The following is a 23,035-nucleotide window of genomic DNA, read 5'->3' as shown; positions in this document are numbered from 1 at the left end:
TAACATGCATGTTTTTAGTCTGTGGGAGGAAACTGGAGTACCCAGAGAAAACTCACGCATGCACGGAAAGAACATGCAAACTCCATCCAGAACTGGCGGGGATTTGAACCGGTGGCCAGCTCTACTAACTGTGCCACCATGCCACCCCAACTGGATGTGTTACAAATTATTATTATTATTATTTTACAGTAACTTACAAAGTCTGCAACAGAAGTTGCTACTGTCTAATTCAGTAATCAACAGCCATAACATAGGCTTTATTGGCTACTTCTAAATGGTTAAATTATTAGCTTCAGTTTTGTTTGGATCACAGTCATACTCTATGGCCTGTACCAAACTTGTCTAACAAGATCTAGTCATGTCTACCAGATGAAGTCATGAACATTACTGCCCCTACTGTTTAGGAGGAATACAGTCACACATGCTTTACTGATTTTTTTTTTTTTGTTTGTTTGTTTTCATATTCTCTTACAAACAAGTTCAGACTTTTTGCAGTAAGGTTGAACGTAGTCATCGATGATCCAGAGTTGGACCTTTGTGAAGAAAAGCAGGAATTTATGCTATCAGGCTAACTGAGCTAGCAGCTGCTTAAACACATCAGCTGATTTCATTCTGTTTACCAGACTTTACTTCTCTTTTCACAGACTGTCTACCTGTCGACTCTCAGAGACTCACTGTGAAGTCGTGGCCTCAGCTTTGAAGTCCAACCCCTCCTATCTGATGGAACTGGACCTGAGTCTAAACGACCTGAAAGACACGGCAGTGAGGCTCCTGTGTTCTGGACTAGAGAGTCTAAACTGCAGACTTGGGGTTCTGAGGTCAGTTCACAGCAATTGTTAGAGATTATCTATATTTCTTCAAATAAAATCATTCACTGAAAGGTCTACTTAACTTTTTTCTTTCCAGATGTTTATATCTTTGTATAACTTTGGTGAACAGTGACTCAAAGAGCTAGGCCTTGAGTAAAGATGAAATATTCCAACATCCTTCCAAATGCTTCAAGCTCAGTGTGATTTATCTGCATAAATAAAGGTTGAATGAATGAAAAAGAGGGACACTGGAGTGGCTGTTGAAATACACCACTTTATTTTATTTATTTATTAACATTTATTTAACCAGGCAAATCCCATTGAGATCACAGATCTCTTTTGCAAGGGAGGCCTGGACCTGAAGGCAGACCGACATGCATGTTTTTGGTCTGTGGGAGGAAACCGGAGTACCCGGAGAAAATCCACGCATGCACGGAGAGAACATGCAAACTCCACCCAGAAAGGCCCCTGGTTCAACCAGGGATTGAACCCAGGACTTTCTTGCTGTGAGGCAACAGTACTAACCACTGAGCCATCTTGCTTTAATGGCAGTTTCTTCTCTTTTTATTTTGCAAGTTCAACATCTGACTCCTTTCTGTTTCTGTAAAATGTCATCATGTAATGAAACCAAAACTTGACTGTAATGGTTAAAATTATCATTGTAAATCTTAAATGGATCTTTTTTATAGCAACTACGATTTCTGTGTTAATTGTCAAATTTACAGGTCGCAATTGAACACATCAAAAATCTTTACATGGTTCAAAAAAAAAAAAAAAAAAAAAAACTTTCCAAGGCCTTCTCGAAGTCCTGAATCCCATGTTTTAATCCCACTCACTTTTTATCTGCAATCTGATTGGTTAATTTTCCTGTCAGTCGTCAAACTACCGGTAATCCTGGAGAGACTCTGAGTTTAGCCTTCTCTCTCCACAGTGAAGTCCTGACCAGAGAGTGCTCCTTCTGTTTCTGCCTGGAGACAAAAATGTATAATTATCTGGTTGGATATTTTTTTTCTCACAAATTAAAAACAAACAAACAAATAAAAAAGTAAAGTCTTGTTCAATTGCAAAGCAATTTACATAAAATAAGAGAAATTCGCAATAAAATAAAATAAAATACGAAAAGCAACATTAAAATATTTATTTTGTTAAAAGTAAATGGTATTGATAGAGAACTTTACTAATTGCCTTTTCTATGTATGTGAATGTTCCTGTAAAGCGCTCTGAGATAACTTTGTTGTGATATGGCGCTATATAAATAAACTGAATTGAATTGAATTTTAAATAAAAAATTTAAATGTAACATTTCATATGTACTGAATTCTTAGGACTTCCCTAAAGGTGTTAAAGATCCTGAGATGTTCCTCCCATGCTGTATGAAAACAGCAAGTCCTGTGTCTGCCTGTTCCTGCATTCTGTTTTAAACTGCTGCCGTTCTTGGCCAGGTCTAGAAAATGGATTTTTAATCTCAATGAGATCTACCTGGTTAAATAAAGGTTTAAAATTTCAAAAAACTTCAACATATTTTTTTGGCTTCAACATCTTTTTTGTACATAATTTTGTTTCTATTTCAATTTGAACCTGCATCGTGTTGTTTTTAGCTTACATTTTATTCTTTACTCAGATTGAGGAGATGCAGGTTGTCAGAGATCAGCTGTTCTTCTTTGGTCTCAGCTCTGAAGTCCAACCCCTCCTATCTGAAACATCTGGACCTGAGTCAGAACCACCTGTCTGACTCTGGAGTGAAGGAGCTTTGTGGTTTCCTGGAGGGTCCAAACTGTAAACTGGAGGTTCTAAGGTAAAATCATTCATTAGAATTTTTTGATTTTTAATGTTTCATTGGTTTAAAAAGTTTACCCTGGCTGTTTTTTTTTTTTTTTTAACTGGATCAAATATGAGTTATAATGATTTTGTGTCTCTTACATTTGTTTTTTAAACATGCATAATTCATATGTTATTATTATTGTTTGCTCCTGCTTTATACTTGATTCAGATTGGAGAGCTGCAAGTTGTTAGAAATCAGCTGTGCCTCTCTGGTCTCAGCTCTGAAGTCCAACCCCTCCCATCTGACACAGCTGGATCTGAGGAACAACAACCTGAAGGATCCAGATGTTCAGCATTTGTTGAGTCTCATCAAGTGTCCAGACTACGGGCTGCAGACTCTGAGGTCAGTAGATGATCAGAAGTCTGCAAACATGCAGCTTTCAGGCTGAACTCTTGATGTGGGAGTGCTGAGGCTGCAGAGTGTGTCTGTCCTCCGGGATGTTCAGAGCCCACTGGGAGTTGAGTTAACTGGAAGTTGACCTTCCAGTCACCTTCTCTAACCACTGTGCCAACACTTCCCACCCCCAGACAACATGAACAAGCAATATAATTTAATTTTAATATACTGTGTGCTATAAAATATTAGCTAAGGTCCAAAACTAGCAAAGCAAAGACCAGGAGAACGCTACCTATGAAAAGGAAAAAACAGCTAAGTGCCAAAAGTGTGCCATTGCTGGAAAACAAAAGCTAAATGGTAGCTATAAGAAGAAAAATATAACTGAACTAGAAAAACTCTGGAATGACCAGCCACAGTGCAATATCTATGCTAGCAAGATGCTAATTTGTGTTGCCATCTTTAGAAGACCTTCGTAGTGACGGTGGTGTAGTGATGAGCACAGCTACTTTCCAAGCAGTTGACCTGTGTTTGATTCCCAGCCATAACAGTCAGTTGTTGTTCCTTTATGTTCGGCTGTGGTAGCTCAGTGGTTAAGTGCCACATCCTTGTATTCCTGGGACTGCCAGTTCGAGCCCAGGTTGTTTCAGAAATGGCAATCAACGTAAAACAGTTTGCCAAATCTTTCATGTGAGTTCACTCTCTGCTGGAGTGCAAAGGAAGCCGGCTCTTTTCCAAAGCAGGTCTAAACACCTGCTGATTTGTCTAATGAACGATACTGCACCACTGACGAATAGCTGACTGACAGCTGACTGACCGCCGACTGATCGCCGACTGACAGCCGACTGATCGCCGACTGACAGCCTGACTGACGACTGACTGATGACTGACTGACAGTCGACTGACGGCTGACTGACAGCCAACGGACAGCTGACTGACATCTGTCAGACCACTGACTGACAGATGACTGACAGCTGATTGACAAATGACTGACACCTGTCAGACAGCTGACTGACAGCCAACGGACAGCTGACTGACAGAGACCGCAAACACAATGTGTCTCTGATTTTCTTGTTTCTCTGCAGGTGGGACACAGACGTCCGTTCAGGAGAATTTGATCCAACCGCTGATGAGCTTGATGGTGTTTATGATCAGTGGAGCTGAAGAATCCCATGTCGGGTCATGATGATGAGGAACTTGTTTTATTTTTTTTATTTAATTTTTTTTTTTTTGTATTTTTCAGTATTATCACTATTTATATAGTTCTGTTTTGTTGTTACATGTGAATGCTTCTGTTTTTTCATATCTGAACCAACAGAGGCAAAGCTGAGGTTTTAAATGGCCAGTAATTAAAACGAGAAATTTCCCGAAAAAATGCCTGATGCATGCGCATTAATCCAGGTAGAAATATCTAACAAGGATCAACAATTTATTGTTGGGCAGATGGCCCTCCTTTTGCATGTGAATATCTAGTTCTGGCTGTCAGCAGCAAACTGGTTGATCCACTATGACAAGGATCTATTGATAAGACTGGGTTTTTGTGACTGAAGAAGTTTTTTGGATTAAAGACAAAAAGTTTCAACAAAGAATACATCCAGAGGACCTGACTTAACTTTTTTAGATCTGTTAGATATGGCCTCTGTGTGGTGCAGAGAGCTGCCATCAGTGTCAGTGTAAAGATGGTGCCAGTGTGTACAGCAGGCCATCTGTCCTGGGCTCTTGCTTGCTGTTCATTTTCTTTCTTTTTTGCTGTCCTGATGGAGATGCTCCCATGGGCTCACCACCTGTGGGAGGGGCCAAAGGGGTCAGGTGCAATGTGGGATGGGTGGTGGCCGAGGGCGGGGACCTGATCCTTGACTACAGAAGCTGGCTATGGCCCCTCTCTGGTAGGGAAGGAGCCTGAGCTGGTGTGTGAAGTTAAGAGGTTCCGGCTAGAAATAGTCAGACTCACCTCGACACATGGCTCTCGCTTTGGAACCAGTTCTCTTGAGAGGGGTTGGATACTCTTCCACTCTGGAGTTGACCCTGGTGAGAGGCGCCGAGCAGGATTGGGCATACTTGTTGCCCCCCATCTTGTATCCTGTACATTGGGGTTCAACCCAGTGAATGAGAGGGTAGCCTCCCTCCGCCTACATGTGAGGGGATGGATTCTGACTGTTGTTTGTGCTTATGCGCCCAACGGCAGTTCAGATTACCCACCCTTTTTGGAGTCCTTGGAGGGGGTACTGGAGAATGCGCCTCCTGGAGATTCCCTTGTTCTGCTGGGGGACTTCAACGCTCATGTGGGCATTGACAGTGAGACCTGGAGGGGTGTGGTTGGGAGGAACGACCCCCCCCGATCTGAACCCGAATGGTGTTCTGTTATTGGACTTCTGTGCTTGTCATGGATTGTCCATAACGAACATTATGTTGAAGCACAAGGGTGTCCATATGTGCTCTTGGTACCAGGCCACCCTAGGCCGCAGTTCGATGATTGACATTGTTGTTGTCTCATCTGATCTGCGGCCGCATGTCTTGGACACTCGGGTGAGGGGGCAGAGCTGTCCACTGACCACTGTGACCACTGACTCACCTGTTGGTGAGTTGGCTCCGATGGTGGGGGAAGATGCCGGTCAGACATGGCAGGCCCAAACATATTGTGAGAGTCTGGTGGGAACGTCTGGCAGAGTCTCCTGTGAGATAGAGCTTTAACTCCCCCTTACAGAAGAGCTTCAAACACATCCTGAGGGAGGTGGGGGACATGGAGTCCGAGTGGGCCATGTTCCGCGCCTCTGTTCTTGAGGCGGCTTATCAGAGCTGTGGCTGTAAGGTTGTCAGTGCCTGTCGTGGCAGTAACCGTCAAACCCAGTGGTGGACGCCAGCGGTGAGGGATGCTGTCAAGCTAAAGAAGGAGTCCTATCGGGCCTTTTTGGCCTGTGGGATCCCTGAAGCAGCTGATGGGTATTGGCAGTCCAAGCGGCATGTGGCTCGAGTGGTCGCTGAGGCAAAAACTCGGGCATGGGAGGAGTTTGGAGAAGCCGTGGAGAATGACTTTCGTACAGCTTTGAGGCGATTGTGGTCCACCATCCGGCGTCTCAGGGGGGGAAAGCGGTACACTACCAACACTGTTTATAGTGGAGGTGGTGTGCTGCTGATCTCAACATGGGATGTTGTGGGTCGGTGGGCAGAGTACTTCGAAGACCTCCTCAATCCCACCGGCACATCTTCCACTGAGGAAGCGGAGCCTGAGGACTTTGGGTCGGGCTTTCTAATCTCTGGTGCTGAGGTCACAGAGGTGGTTAAAAAGCTCCTTGGTGGCAGGGCCCCAGGGGTGGATGAGATTCGCCCAGAGTTCCTTAAGGCTCTGGTGGATGTTTTAGGGTTGTGTTGGCTTACACAACTCTGCAATATTGCGTGGACATAGTTAGGATGCCTTCTGGACACCTCCCTGGTGAGGTGTTCCAAATACATCCCACCGGGAGGAGACCCAGGGGAAGACCCAGGACATGCTGGAGGGACTATGTTCCTCATCTGGCCTGGGAACGCCTTGGGATTCCCCTGGAGGGGCTAGCCCAAGTGGCTGGGGAGAGGGAAGTCTGGGCCTCCCTACTTAAGCTGCTACCCCCGCGACCCGACCCCGGATAAAAAAATAGATGGATGGATGAAGCTGCTCAGTTTGTTTATGATCGCCAATCCTGTTGAGTTTTCAGCTAGTTAACTCCATCCATCCATCCATTATCTTTTGCCTGCTTTTTCCATTTTGGGTCATGGGGGTTGCCGATGCCCATGTCCAGCAATCACTGTGTGAGGGGCGGAGTACACCCTGGACGGGTCGCAAGTCCATCACAGGGCCACAAAGAGACAAATGAGACAAACAAACATTCACTCTCTCACTCACACCTAGGGACAATTTAGAGTTACCAATCAGCCTAACATGCATGTTTTTGGTATATGGGAGGAAACCGGAGTACCTTGGAGAAAACCCATGCATGCACAGAGCGAACATGCAAACTCCACCCAGAAAGGCCCCCGGAGCGGGGTTTGAACCGGGGACCTGCTCGCTGAGAGGCAGCAGCTCTACCAGTTGTGGCACCGTGCTCCACGCCAGTTAACTAAATTTTTTAAATTTGATCAAGTGGCCAGAAAGTCTTCCTCTGTTACTCTGTTACTGGACTGTGTACTCTGCCGTCCTCTCACTTTCCCCAATAGAAAACATCTGAGAAGGCAGGGGAAATGGGCTAGCATTCTGGTATGCATCAAGGCTCGTCTAAAATCCTTTGAACATATAGATCACTGCTGGATCCGGCCTGGCAGCCTGACCTGGTCCTTTGTATCCTTGGGTGGAGCATCCACCTGTCTGGTGGTGGGTGTGGTCCTACAGAGGAGGCGTGAATCCTGGAAACCTTCGGTTGCTGAGACGTGCTCCTGTGTCTCCTGGATGTACCATTTTTTGGATGGCTCTATTAATCACAAGATCATTAACAAATAAGACTTATTTTAAATGACTTTTTTAATTCTGCCAATTTGGGACAGCACGGTGGTACAACTGGTAGAGCTGCTGGCTCTCAGTGTGCAGGTTACCCTGGTTCAAATCCCGGTCTGGGGGCCTTTCTGGGTGGAGTTTGCATGTTCTTTCTGTGCATGCGTGGGTTTTCTCCAAGTACTCTGGTTTCCTCCCACAGACCAAAAACTTGCATGTTAGGCTGATTGGTAACTCTAATTTGTCCCTAGGTGAGAGTGAGAGAGTGAATGGTTGTTTGTTTCGTTTGTCTTTTTGTGTCCCTGTGATGGACTAGAGACCTGTCCAGGGTGTACCTTGCCCCTAACACATTGATTGCTGGACATGGGCACCGGCGACCCCCATGACCCAAAAAGGAAGAAGCTGGTAAAGATAATGGATGGAATTCCTCCAAGTTGGACTTTTTATTTTTGATGGAGACTTGGCTTCAGTCTGGTGAGTCCACCTGCTTCTCTGAACTTCTTCTTCCTGGATGTTCGTTTTTCAGCTCTTCTCAGACCACTGGTAGAGGCGGAGGGGTAGCTTCTGTGTTTACATCCAAACATTGCTATCAACAGCTGTCACCTGCCTCCTACACCAGCTTCAAAGTCCAACTTTTAGAACTGAACTTTTCTCCTTCAGTGATCTGTACTGTGGTGTACCATCCACCCAACCATGTAAAGGATTTTATTAAGGACTTTTCTGACTTGCTGGGCTCACTTGTGCTTAGACATGATCACATTTTAATTGTTGGGGATTTTAATATACATGTGCGCTTTGAGTCTGCAAGGCTAGTAAGACTTTCTTGCTCTTACTGACTCTTAATTTTTCTCATTGGGTCACTCTTGTGAAAGGACATACTCTCGATCTGGTTATGTCTTATGGCTTGGACATTTTTTATCACAGAAACCAAAGACTGTGGGATATCGGACCATTTCCCTGTCCTGTTTAATGTTGGACTGTGTGATATGGAGTCGAACATTTGCGTTCGATAAACTCATTGACACCTGATCTGTTTTCCTCTGCGTTCACCAGCTCTGCTCTCAGTGAGGCTGGGGATTATACTGACTTTAACGTTGGATGAAACGTTTTTAACTCAACATGTTCTGGTGTCCTGGACTCTGTTTGCCACTCAGGACTAAACCTTAAACCATCGCACCAGCCTTGGTTGAATGAGGCCACCTGTGCTCAGACAGGATGCTGCTGCGCAGAAAGAAGGTGGAAAAATAACAAAGTCCAAGTGTCTGGGAATCTTACATGACTGCTTATCAAAGTATCAGAGGGCTGTGAATGCTACTAAATCTGCTTTTATGTCCAAAATGATTGCTGTAAATAGTCACAAACCACAAGTTCTTTTTAATATTTTAACTCTGTTGTTAATCCCAGTGTCCATGTTTCCATGGAGGCTTCTTTTAAACTTTGTGACATGTTTTTGAATTGTTTTGTTGAAAGTGTCTCTGATTTGAGGTGTTTTTGCTCACAGCCTGCTCAGTTTGACCCTCAAAGCTCTGCTGTTTTCCAGCAGTTTGAACCTATCTTTTCCATTTTTAAAGGAAATAGTTTTTAAATTAAGACCTAATTGTCCTCGTAATATCCTCCCCTCTTGTCTTTTAAAGAAACCCTTCACATCAGGCCCTTGTATTTTACACATGTTGAACTCCTTTTTGTCATCCAGCTGTGTTCCAGCTGCTTTCAAACATGCTGTTGTGCAGACAAGAAGAAAAATCAAGAAGAAAAACCTCGATCCCAATATTCTATCTAACTACAGGCCAACATCTAAATTATCCTTCATGTCCAAAGTGTTATAAAAGGCTGTTTTTAATCAACTTCAGACCTTTCTAGATTCCCATGAAATTAGTGAAAAGTTCCAGTCTGGTTTTAAACCCTGTCGCACTGAGACAGCACTTTTAAGAGTTTTTAATTATCTTATTTTAAAGGTTGTCTCTGGTTGCTCCGTTGTTTTAGGTTTTTTTAGATTTGTCCTCTGCCTTTGATACGGTCGATCACACCATGCTTTTATCAAGACTTGAAACTGTTGTTGGTCTTAAAAGCTCAGTTTTAGCATGGTTCAAATCTTATTTAGCTGACAGGTCCTTTTCTGTTTCCATGGGGGGATATTCTTCTTCCTCAGCTCCTTTTTGTTGTGGTGTACCTCAAGGGTCCATTTGGGGTCCTATATTGTTTTGTTAATACATGCTGCCTTTGGGATCAATGTTTAGAAAGCACAACATTCATTTCCACTGCTATGGTGATGACATCCAAATATTTTTTCCTTTTAAATATGATGTATGCCCAACTGCAGCCTCTGTTTACTTGTTGAAATGATATCAATGACTGGTTAGATCAGAACTGTCTGACACTGAGTGGAAAAAAACCCTGAAGTTCTTGTATTTGAAAACCAGACAACTGTCTTAGAGCGTGCAGGAATTCTGGGTCCTCTTCCTCTGTGGTCAAGAATCTTGGAGTGTTTTTGGACAGTTTTTTTAAACTTGATTAGCAATTATCTTCAGTTGTCCAAACCTGTTTTTATCAGTTATGTCAAATAGCCAAAGCAAAATCTTACATTCCTCTTAAAACTCTCAAAACTCTCATCCACGCTTTCATCACCACCAGAATGGACAACTGCGACCCTTTATATGTTGCTTTGGAACCATCGTCTCTCCATCGCCTGCAGTTAGTCCAGAATGCTGCTGTGAATCTTTTAACAGGAACCAGAAGACATCACTCCTGTTTTAGCTGATTTATATTGGCTGCCTGTTCCTTTTCGTAATGATTTTAATATTCTTTTACTGACTTTTAAAGTTTTAAATGGCTTGGCACCCAGTTACTTAATGGATCATTTTCATTTATATAATCCAGAGCACTGATATCCACCAGTCAGATGTTTCTAGTGGAGCCAAGGGCAAAATTAAAATGCATAGGGAGTCGGGCTTTTGCTGTGGCAGCCCCCAGACTCTGGAACAATCTGCCCATTGATATTTGTTCTGCAGAGTCTATACAGTCCGTCAAACCATGCCTAAAAACTCACATTTTGCTCTAACTTTTAACTTGTGTTTGGTTTGAGTTCCATCTGAACATCTGAGGTTATTATTTTCTTGCTTTAGTTTGTTGTTAGCCTATTGTATTATACTTGTGTTTTTAATGTTTGAGCTTTCATTTATTTTATGCTGATTTCTTGTTTGTGAAGTCCTTTGGTTAACCTTGTTGTTTTTAATAAAGCCGACATTGACTTAGATAGATTCCTGAAGAAATGTTGACTGATGTTTACCATCCAACACCAGGTTGAATCGAGACGTCTCCTGATGTGAATTTGTTGTAGACATATTTCCACTGATTGAGAGAGTTTTGTCTATTCAGTCATTCAGGAGCTATTTTGCTAACAAATGCACAAAGGCAGCAACTTTTTCATCTGTTGTTCATGAGGTGGGCAAAACCAAATATGTGAGCTTAAAAAAAACCAAGTATATAATATATATATATATATAAACATATAAAAATGACTTGTTAAAAAGTATTTTATTTTTTTATAAACCTAGGGAAAAAAAAACTGTAGTATTCAAAGTATCTTTAATTTGTTTCCCATGAGTATATTGCAAAACACCCAAAGATACTATTTATAAGAACTGTATTCCTACATGTTGCACTTTGATATTTACTTTTTAACTGTACTTTTAAATATGTGCACTTCTGTATGTTTTTGTTAATATATTATAAGCAATAAACAAGTATAATTTATTCATATTCTTAAATGTCATTATTTTCAAACTATTTTCATTTTTATATACATTTGTCAAAATTTAATGTAGTGATTCATTTTTGATTAATGTAATTTAATATCTTAAGCGTTAGGGTGAAGTCTGGAAAGAGAAAGAAGAGTAGAGGTCGTAGAAACTGTGGACCAGGAAGTGGGAAAGATAAGTGAAGGTGAAGTCCAGAAAGCTCTGAAAAGAATGAAGAAGGGGAAGGCAGTAAGACCTGATGACATACCAGTGGAGGTTTGGAAATGTCTTGGAGAGATGGCAGTGAGGTTTTTGACTCAAATATTCAATGGCAAATTTGAGGGTGAGAAAAGGCTTGAGGAATGGAGAAGTGTGCTGGTGCCCATTTTTAAGAACAAAGGTGATGTACATGCTCAATAATCCAGGTGTACAATCCAACATTTTTCAGTCAGGTCATCTGGACAGTTTCTTTTTTTGTGCTGAAACGTTTCACCTTCGATCCGGAAGGCTTCATCAGTCAAGGAAACACACAACAAAACTGATTCTTCCCCCAACAGCTTACTCCAAAGTGGAACAAACCAGTTTTGTTTGTGACAAGATGGTCTCTTTGGTACGCCCCCTCCTCCATTGCTGGCCCTCTTCCTTGTTGACAGTCGTGCCAAACTGGTTGAAAACAACAAAGTCCATGCTCAATAATCCAGGTATACAATCTGGTTTGTTCCACTTTGGAGTAAGCAGTTGGGGGAAGAATCAGTTTTGTTGTGTCCTTGACTGATGAAGCCTTCCGGATCGAAGGTGAAACATTTCAGCACAAAAAAAAGAAACTGTCCAGATGACCTGACTGAAAAATGTTGGGTTAGATGAGAAGTGACTATTTGTGAGCAGCAGTATGGTTTCACGCTAAGAAAGAACACCATAGATGCCATCTTTGCTTTGAGAATGCTGATGGAGAAGTACAGAGAGGGTCAGAAAGAACTCCACTGTGTCTTTGTGGATTTATAAAAAGCATATGACAGGGTGCTAAGGGAGGGGGTGTGGTATTGCATGAGGAAATCTGGAGTGGCAGAGAAGTATGTTAAGCCCCCAGTATACTCCCACATATGTCAGTCCGCGGAGGTCCGTGTGTACCAGATTTAAGCTGAAGCGGACACCCGCAGGGCATGTTCGTGCAAAGCTGCGTGGCTGTGGGAGGGTCTGGAGATTTCCTGGTGGGCTGGTCTGATGTGTAGGCTGCAGGGCCAGCGCTCCCCGTTTTTTTTTTTTTTTTTTTAGAACTTTTTATTAACAACATATTTACACAAAACACCACTGCAGCAGGGGCTGCCAGCTCTCTCTTTTTTTTTTTTTTTTTGCTCAACCTGTCCATCAATCCAGTAGGCGTGTCAGCAAATGACCAATCGGCGACCTCAATTTGTCCCGAAAGTTAACACCCCTTGTCTGCGAAGCTGCTCTGCAGCCACTCAGGGTGGACGCTCGAGCATGAAGTCTCAACCCTCTTCGGACAGTGCGCACAGTTTCTGCGTGGCTGATGGGACGTGGGAGTATACTGGAGCCTTTAGACTGGTACAGGACATGTATGAGGACAGCAGAACATGTATGAGGACAGCAGGACAGTGGAGAGATGTGCTGTACAAGTGACAGATACCTTCAAGGTGGAGGTGGGAGTGCATCAAGGATCAACTCTGAACCCTGAGGCTACAAGGAGCAGAGGTCACAAAGGTGCAGGATTTCAAGTACTTGGGGTCCACTGTACTTGGGGACAGTGGACCTGGGGATTGTGATAAAGAGGTGAAAAAAGATCCAAAAAAGTTCAGTCTGGTCATCTGGACATTCAAAAAACCAAAAAACAAAACAAAGCAAAAAAATATAGAAACGTTTCGTCTCTCATCCAAGAGACTTCCTCAGTCTGAGGTGCTGTTTTCAGCTCAGTCTCTTAAATAGCACCTTCTCAGAGTGGATCAACCAGTTTGCTGCTGACAACCAAAACCAGCTGATCACATGCTCAAGAAGGACCATCAGCCTAACAATGGCTCATTAGCACACTGATGGCTGTTTACTATTCACAGAGGGCTGAGTGATATTAGCAATCACAGCATTGTAAGAGGGGGACAGTTGAACCCGGAGGCCTCCACCCGTGTTTAATGATGGACGATTTATTTTCACAAAGATGGCCTCCTTTACTCCTCTCTCAAACCATCGTTCCTCTCTGTCCAGGATGTGAACATCTTTATCTCTGAAAGAGTGACCGCTGGCCTGGAGATGAGTGTAGACCGCAGAATCCTGGCCTAATGATGTTGATCTTCTGTGCTGGGCCATCCTTTTGGCCAGTGGCTGTTTAGTTTCCCCGATGTAAGACTGATCACAGCCCTCCTGACACTGAACAGCATACACAACATTACTCTGTTTGTGCCAGGGGACTGGATCTTTGGGATGAACCAGTCTTTGCCGTAATGTATTTTGGGGTTTAAAAGCCACTGGGACGTTATGTTTAGAAAATAAACGTCTCAGTTTCTCTGATACTCCCTCAACATATGGAATGACCACTGGTCTGGGTCTGGGTTCCTCCTTTTCACCTGATTGCTGACTGGAGTCCTGTTTGGGTTTCTTCTCTGCTTTCAGGAAGGCCCAGTTAGGATATCCACATTGCTCTAGAGCCTGTCTTGTGTAGGATTTCTCCTTCTGCCTGGCTCCTGAGTTAGTGGGGATGCTGTCTGCTCTGTGATACAGAGTCCTGATGACTCCTAACTTGTGCTCCAAAGGGTGATGGGAGTCAAACTGCAAATACTGGTCTGTGTGGGTGGGTTTGCGGTACACCTCGGTTTGCAAATGTCCTCTATCAGAGTCTGAGACCTCACAGTCCAAGAAAGCCAACTTGCCATTTTTTACATCTTCTCGTGTGAACTTGATGTATTTATCCACAGAGTTGATGTGGTCAGTAAAATGTTGGACTTCCTGAGATTTAATTTTAACCCAGGTGTCGTCAACATACCTGAACCAATGACTTGGTGGTGTCCCTGAAAAAGACGTCAAGGCTCTTTTTTCTACCTCCTCCATGTACAGGTTGGCAACAATAGGAGAAACTGGAGACCCCATAGCACACCCATGTTTCTGCCTGTAATATTGCTCTCCATACATGAAGTAGGTTGACTGCAGGCACAGTTTCAAGAGTTGACACAGTTGTTCAGTGGAAAGCGTGGTCCTGCTGCTCAGAGTGGTGTCTGATTTTAATCTTAAACTGACCACCTCCACTGCATCATCAACAGGAATGCACGTAAAGAGTGATGTGACATCAAAAGAGACCATTGTTTCATCAGTCTCCATGATGACATCCCTCACCTTGTCCACAAAGTCCATGGTGTTCTTTATGTGGTGTTCTGAGCTGCCAACTAAAGGGATGAGTACAGACGCCAGATATTTGGAAACATTGTAAGTGACAGAGTTAATCATGCTAACAATTGGTCTTAAAGGTACACCTTGTTTGTGGATTTTAGGTAAACCATACAGACTAGGTGTGGCCTCCCCTGGGTACAGTCTGTGGTACAGAAAACGGTCAATAGCCTTGTCCTGCTCCAAAATTTTCAGGCAATCTATTAACTTATTCTTGTAACCACTTCCTGGATCTCTTTTCAGAGGTTCATAAGTGTTTAAGTCACTAAGGAGTGTCAAAACTTTCTCATGGTAGTCTTTCTGGTTCAAAATCACTGTGCACCTTCCTTTGTCTGCTGGGAGAATAATGATGTTTTTGTCCTTGCTAAGAGTGGTGAGTGCGTCCCTCTCCTCTCTACTGATGTTGAAAGGTGGTGGTTTGGCACAACACCTTCATGGGGATCAACAAAATCAGCCATATTTCTAGAAAGAAGAGCGGCTCCGTCCAAAGTGGGATGGAGGCCATCTCTCTGCGTCAGACCAGGTTTTCCCCAGAAAGAACTCCAGTTATCTATGTAGCCCACGTCGTTGTCAGAACATCACCTGGACACCCAGCGGTTGAACAACAACATACGGCTAAACATGTCATCGCTGGTCAGTTTGGGGAGGGGGCCGGAGAAAACTACGGAGTCCGACATGGTTTTAGCAAAATCACACACCGAAGCAACAATAATTTTAGTGACCTCCGATTTGCGTAACCGGGTGTCATTACCGCCGACGTGAATAACAATCTTACTGTATTTAGCCTTAGCCTTAGTCAGCAGTTTCAAATAAGATTCTATGTCGCCCGCTCTGGCCCCCGGAATGCATTTGACTATGGCCGCTAGAGTCCCTAAACCCACGTTTCAGACTATGGAGCCGCGAATAACCAGGGTCTGCTTCTCAGCAGGTGTGTCACTGAGCGAGGAAAATCGGTTAGAAACGTGAATGGGTCGGTGGTGAACTGGGGGCTTAGCCTTAGCACTACACTTACTCTGGACCGTCACCCAGCCAGCCTGGGGTCCCGGCTGCTCGGGGTCTGCTGGAGGACTCCTAACGGGAGCTAGCCTCTGTGGTTCTGTGTTTAGAGTTTAGAAACAAGGTTTAGAATATTGCAAGAATATGGGAAGGGTTTAAAACACCTTATACATATATATATATATATATATATATATATATATATATATATATACACACACATTATGTATATATACAGGTCCTTCTCAAAAAATTAGCATATTGTGATAAAAGTAATTATTTTCCATAATAAAATGATAAAAATGAAACTTTCATATATTTCAAATTCATTGCACACCAACTGAAATATTTCAAGTCTTTAATTGTTTTAATACTGATGATTATGGCATACAGCTCATGAAAACCCGAAATGCCTGTCCCAAAAAATTAGCATATTTCATCCCACCAATGAAAGACAAGTGTTTTTAATACAAAAAACGCCAACCTTCAAATAATCATGTTCAGTTACGCACTCAATACTTGGTCGGGAATCAATTTGCATGATTGACTGCTTCTATTTTTTTTTTTTTTTTTTTTAGCTCAGTTTAAGTGTAGAAACATTGTGAAGTGTTTCAATGAACTTATCATCATCGCTCAATTTTTTATTTTTATTTTTTAAAGAAAGAGAAGAAAGAAGAGTAAATAAATAATAAAAGAGAAATAGATAAGACGAGAGACCACCACGACAAAACAACATGCACAGCACAATGCCACCCACAATATCACCATAAAACATTCGACATCGCACAAGGAATCATCTAGCTTCCACCACTACCCAACCTAGCGTGCATCTGTCAAAGCACCTGAATCCAAACACCCGCGCAAGCACGCCCGCCACCACCAAATTTCTCCAAAAGAATGCCCAATAGTGGACGTGGGGGCCCACAGACCCGCCCCCCCAGGACACAATGGCAACATAGGGAGGACCGGAGCCACAGACACACAGCGGCCCACAGGCCCGGAGCCCCAAAAGTCTCCCAACAGGGAGAACCGCACCCCCCCAGAGAGGAGCAGAGGAAAGAACCGGGTGACCCCAGCCACCACAATGCAGATCCTCCAGGAAGCTGCAGCGACGAGCCCACAGGTCTGGCCGGCGACCCATGCCCCCCCCCCCAGGTAGATCCGGCCATGGACACCGAGCCCCAAGCCCCGAGGCCATACCACCCCCCAGCAGAGCCCCGACAGAGCCAGGGCACCCAGGCCCCGCCAGGCAGCAACCAGGGCGGACCGACGTGCACCCCACCACCCAGCCCAGACACAGAGAGCCATCAATGCACCGGCGGCAAGGGGGTCCCCCGCCAAAGGGGGGCACGACCGGGGGGAGTGGGCCCCACACCAAACGTGTGGCCCAAATTGATCCAAGAGAGGGGGGACCACCAAAAACCCAACCCGAGCAACCAACAGGCACACACAGATAGCCCGACAGAATCTCTGTCGGGCTGACTGCATGCACCATCTACCTTACAGCGACCACAGGCCGGCCCCAGCCCAAGGGGCAGAGCAGCAGGGAGCCGCAGCTGAGGAGGGCCGGCTCTCACATCAAGAGCTCTGCACCATAGGCCCGGAGACGCCCCAGCACGCCACCCATGCACCCCTCCACACACACAGCACCCCCACCGCAAATGCCACATAGGAAGACCAGCCAGTGCCCCGATGAGGCGAAGCCACGCCCCCAACCGCCGCCCTACACCACCAATGACCACACGTACACTACCATAGCCGACCCCCCGCCGAAAGCCGGCAGCCACCCCGGTCAAAGTGCCGGCCATCGCAACCAGGAACCTAGATTAAAAGAATCGGAACAGCCCAGGAGGAACCGAAGCACCGGCCCCATCACTGACCGCCCCCAAGGCCCAAAGCCCATCCACAGCCCAGACCCCAACAATGCGCCCATCCCCGACCCCTAGTGTCACACGGAGAAAGGAGGTGTTTGTGAAAGGGGAAAAAAAATAAAAAAATAAATCTATAAATGCATAAATAAATTATGAACAGATCCACTTCCTCCTCCTCCCACTCGAATATGGTGTTGATGCATGTTGTTATACAGTGCGTTTAAAATGGGGGGATGAGGTGGCGACCGGCACAGACCCACCTCTTTCCCAGAGAGCAGGCGGCGCCCGTTCACCCCTCATCTCCGTCCAGAACCCTAAATGTCTACATGCTACATATGAGAGTGGGCACAGGTCCGGGGAGGTGGAAAGGGTAGTACATTCTACCACCTAAGTGCGATCATGTGCCCACTCCAGAACCTATATATGCATGTGTTGTGAGAGTGTTATAAGTGAGTGTCTAGGTTGTATATTAAAATTAGGGCCCAGGACCCCACCAGCCACGGAGATGGATGATTCTCCCCGTAGCTCAGTAGTGCACCTGAACCCCAAAACCCTGTTTGAGTGGTGGTGTGGTGGAGTGGGCGGAGGAGGACGTCGGGATGGGGAGGTGAACTGAGGTGGCAATGCCCCCCCAGGGGACCAGCTCCCCCACTGACCCCAATAGGCACCCCCACTCTCCGAGATCCACCAGGGGACAGAGGCTCTAACAGAGATACCTAGGAGGAGGTGGCAGCCGCACCACCAGGGATCAAGGCCACGGACCGGCACATAGCCCCCGAGGACCAACCAGAACCAGGGCCAGCAACCCAGACCCATCCCGAAACCGTCCAGACGCCCCAACCCAATTCCTAGCCAAACACCCAGCCCCCCAACCAGAGAAGCCACCAAACCCCAACTGGGACAATCAGCCAGGAGTGCCCAAACAGTCAGAGATAGAGCACCACAGCGACCAAGAGCGCCCCCCCACCCCAAAAAAGCAAAAGACCAGTCCACCCATAACAACACCCACAGCGAGAGCGCCCCATGCAAGTGAGGGCACACACCCAGCGAATCCTTTTGCATGAATGACTGCTTCTATGCGGCGTGACATGGAGGCAATCAGCCTGTGGCACTGCTGAGGTGTTATGGAGGCCCAGGATGCTTCGATAGCAGCCTTAAGCTCATCCAGAGTGTTGGGTCTTGCGCCTCTCAACTTTCTCTTCACAATATCCCACAGGTTCTCTATGAGGTTCAGGTCAGGAGAGTTGGCAGGCCAATTGAGCACAGTAATACCATGGTCAGTAAACCATTTACCAGTGGTTTTGGCACTGTGAGCAGGTGCCAGGTCATGCTGAAAAATGAAATCTTCATCTCCATAAAGCTTTTCAGCAGATGGAAGCATGAAGTGCTCCAAAATCTCCTGATAGCTAGCTGCATTGACCCTGCCCTTGATAAAACACAGTGGACCAACACCAGCAGCTGACATGGCACCGCAGACCATCACTGACTGTGGGTGCTTCACACTGGACTTCTGGCATTTTGGCATTTCCTTCTCCCAAGTCTTCCTCCAGACTTTGGCACCTTGATTTCCAAATGACATGCAAAATTTGCTTTCATCCGAAAAAAGTACATTGGACCACTGAGCAACAGTCCAGTGCTACTTCTCTGTAGCCCAGGTCAGGCGTTTCTGCCGCTGTTTCTGGTTCAAAAGTGGCTTGACCTGGGGAATGTGGCACCTGTAGCACATTTCTTGCACACACCTGTGCACGGTGGCTCTGGATGTTTCTACTCCAGACTCAGTCCACTGCTTCCACAGGTCCCCCAAGGTCTGGAATCGGCCCTTCTCCACAATCCTCCTCAGGGTCCGGTCACGTCTTCTCGTTGTGCAGCGTTTTCTGCCACACTTTTCCCTTCCCACAGACTTCCCACTGAGGTGCCTTGATACAGCACTCTGGGAACAGCCTATTCGTTCAGCAATTTCTTTCTGTGTGTTACCCTCTTGCTTGAGGGTGTCAATGATGGCCTTCTGGACAGCAGTCAGGTCAGCAGTCTTACCCATGATTGCGGTTTTGAGTAATGAACAAGGCTGGGAGTTTTTAAAAGCCTCAGGAATCTTTTGCAGGTGTTTAGAGTTACGTCGTTGATTCAGATGGTTAGGTTAAAAGCTTGTTTAGAGAACTCCAAAAAAGTTCCATCTGGTCCTCTGGACATTCAAAAAAACAAAAACAAAACAAAGCAAAAAAATATAGAAACGTTTCGTCTCTCATCCAAGAGACTTCCTCAGTCTGAGGTGCTGTTTTCAGCTCAGTCTCTTAAATAGCACCTTCTTATGCCCCTTTTCCACCGTCACGGCGCGGGTCGGATATTTCCGGGTTGAAGCGCGTTTGAGGTCTTTCCACTGTTCCAGAAACCGGCTCGCCTCGCTAAATTCTGGCCCGGCTTCTCAAGGATTCCGAGCGAGCCGCGCCGTGACGTCAGAAACACTGTCGGTCACTGATTGGTTGGGGGGAGGAGTCTGTGGAGTCTTTCCAAACAACCCGATCCACCATTTTTTCTCTACCGCTTGCCATTAGCGATAACACAGGAGTGTATCTTTTAGTATTTTGAAGCTATACAACAACAATAATATCAAAGCCGTGGTCAAATGCAGAAGTGCAGGTGTTGTTCTGCTTGGTGGCCGACGAAAAAAGTCAAAGTGAGCTAGATGGAGGATTGGAGGGTGGTTTGGACACGACTACTGCTCTACTTGAACCATTTATAGAAAATGGTGAGTGTTTTCTAACTTTAAACATATTTTAAATTACTCATCCCATCGGTTCTGAACATATTTTTAACTAACAAAAGAGGCTGACGCCATAATAGTACAACGTCGGTGCTACGATGCTAAGCTAATTTGCATAAATGCTAACTGTCCTCCGGTCCCGTTTCTCACTGTATTTTATCCAGAACGTCTTTCAGCGCGTGATGGTTCATCTCTAAACTCCACATTAAACCCTCCAAGCCTCCTGGCTCCTGCTCCATCAGAGGAGTCTACACCTGACAGAGCTCCATCACAGCCCAGCTGCACCTGACAGGTCTCCATCAGAGGAGTCTACACCTGACAGAGCTCCATCACAGCCCAGCTGCACCTCACAGAGCAGCACAACGCTGCAGCTTCTGTGCTCCGTAAGAACAGATGCAACTGTTCCACATCACTTTATTTGTGCCGATAAGGACTTGATTTATTTTATTTTTAAAGTAAAAAACTAAAATGTTGAATAAATACTGAATTGGGATGAAATTATGTACACAGGGTCCCAGTTACAGACAACAAAACGTAAAATAAAAACAGTAATAAGATCTAAGATATGAATTAAGAAAAATATCAACTAAAAAACATCTACTAATAAAACACTAATCACTAATAGCAGTAAACAATCAAAACAATACGTCAAACAGCAACATGAACTTGAGTTTGTGCAGCCTCATGAATATATAACACTGTGAAGAATCACATCATGTAGCTGCTGATCAGTTTCATGTTGCTGCTGATCTGTTTCATGTTGCTGCTGATCTGTTTCATGTTGCTGTGTTCATGCATGCTCGTCTGTTCACACAGACTCATGTCCGTGCTGCTGTTCTGCGTATTGTGTTTAATGTTTTTATGCTATTAGAGCTTATCATATTTTTAGTTGATGTTTTTCTTAGTTCATATCTTAGATCTTATTACTGTTTTCCTTTTAAATTTTATTGTTGGATGTAACTGGGACCCTGTGAACATAATTTTGATCCACCACATGTACCACATGTGGTGCGAACGACAAAGAATATCTGCATCTGTATAAAACTTTCTGATTCATATATCCATTATTATCATTTTCATTATTTTTAAATCAATTTATTTTTCATTTTCTTATTTGATCAGTTTATTATTATTAATATATCTATTATAGCTGTTAGCAGCACCTTTCTTTGTTTCATGCATTTATTCAAAAACAGTATGTAGCTTGAATTAACCACTTTTTCTTCTTTCTAGTGAAGAGAAAGAGAAAAGAGTCCAGTAAAGAAAAGTCTTATTTCATCACTGAATGAACATGAAGAACTGAAGCGGACACAGCAGGAACAACACTTGTGTCTTCTTCTGGATGAAGCCCGTGAGACAAGGGACAGACACAATCATTAGTTGGACGCAGTAGTTTTTATTTTTCTACATTTTTCACTTCTTACTTTTCCTATTAAACAATTTTTTTCTTAAGTGGTGTCCTTGAACATTAAATTTCCTAAACAAATTTTACAATGTTAAGTTCATAAAGTGTTTGTTTAAATTCATACTGGAATTGAGAAGAATTTCCAATTGCATTTGATCTTTAATGGATCCTAAGAAAAGATTACTAGAATCTGCTCAACTGTTATTATGTTATAATTTTTTGGTTCTAGGATGAAGTGAGACAAAAACAGTCAAAAATTCAAAAAGGACAGTTATCAGTTATCAGTCATCAGTTATCAGTTATCAGTCATCAGTTATCAGTTATCAGTCATCAGTTATCTTTTAGCAGTTATCTTTTAGCAGTTATCATTTATCGTCCGTACAACTGTGGCCCGAGAGATTCAGCTGAAAGTCCTGGTGCACCTTTTATTTGAACCTGCAGAAATTTGAACAGCTGATCTGAAGCAAACAGGCAGGAGTTCAACTGAACTGACCACTCCTGCTGTTTGATGGTCTCCTCCTTCACCATCCATCATCCATCCATCCATCCATCCTCTTCTGCTTCAGGGTTGTGGGAGCAGCATCTTCACCAGGGAGGCACAGACATCAACAACCTCCTCTTCAACTCGTCTAGGACCCCATGGTGTTTTCAGACCAACTGACTATTTATTAATTAATATCCTGATGCTGCTCAATAATCCAGGCAGAAAAATCTAAAAAGTTAAGTCTGGTCCTCTGGACATTCACAAAACAAACAATACAGTTCATAATAAATAAACTAAATGTTTTTTGTTAGTTTTGTTTTTTGAATGTCCAGAGGACCAGACTTAACTTTTTTAGATTAATAAGTAATAAATTTATGTTTTAATTTAATGAAAGACAAATCTTTAAAATTCAAGGACAAAATTTAATCTAATTGTTTTCAAGTCTGTATCTTATTGTTAAAGCAGTTTCAAAGATTACAGCACAGTGTGAAGTTTTGCAATTTTAACATGAACCTTGTGCATATCTGCAAATAATAAAAGTGAAGATATTTTTAATACAACTTTATTGTAAAAATCTATACTAAAATGAAAAACACATGGGTTTAAAGCAGCAGGGAAGGCAGTAAGGTAGGATTATGAATCAGGTTTATAAGTTACAGCTCATGAGGTACTCCATTAGAGCATGACATCTTTTCCACAACATCGTGTGACAAAACCTTCAGGGTGTTCTTCTTCTAATACGTTTAGTGGTGGCTAGTAAGTAGCTTAAGGGAGCACTACCGCCACCAGGTGGTAAGACGAGTTGGATTCTAGTCCCCGCCTACAGAGCCGGTCCAGAAATGTACATGGAAACACAACAGACCCGAACCGATCTGAACCAACCCGAACTGATCTGATCCGCTCTGTGACGGTGGAAAAGGGGCATTAGAGTGGATCAACCAGTTTGCTGCTGACAACCAAAACCAGCTGAT

At 44.1% G+C, this 23,035-nt stretch overlaps 1 protein-coding gene across 1 annotated transcript in view; it reads left to right on the top strand.

The window, feature by feature from the left end:
• Positions 1-5,704: 5,704 nt before the first annotated feature.
• LOC119408309 (NACHT, LRR and PYD domains-containing protein 12-like) overlaps positions 5,705-23,035 on the top strand; it is a 31,439-nt gene continuing 14,108 nt past the window's right edge. The window contains 1 exon segment of the mRNA XM_037675108.1: positions 5,705-5,827. Coding sequence (XP_037531036.1) covers positions 5,705-5,827 — 123 coding nt within the window.

Source organism: Nematolebias whitei, chromosome 4 (assembly GCF_014905685.2).
Source record: "Nematolebias whitei isolate Nwh7 chromosome 4, NemWhi1, whole genome shotgun sequence".
Taxonomy (NCBI): domain Eukaryota; kingdom Metazoa; phylum Chordata; class Actinopteri; order Cyprinodontiformes; family Rivulidae; genus Nematolebias; species Nematolebias whitei.
Note: the sequence above shows the minus strand (reverse complement) of the source record. Positions and strands in the feature narration are given on the sequence as shown.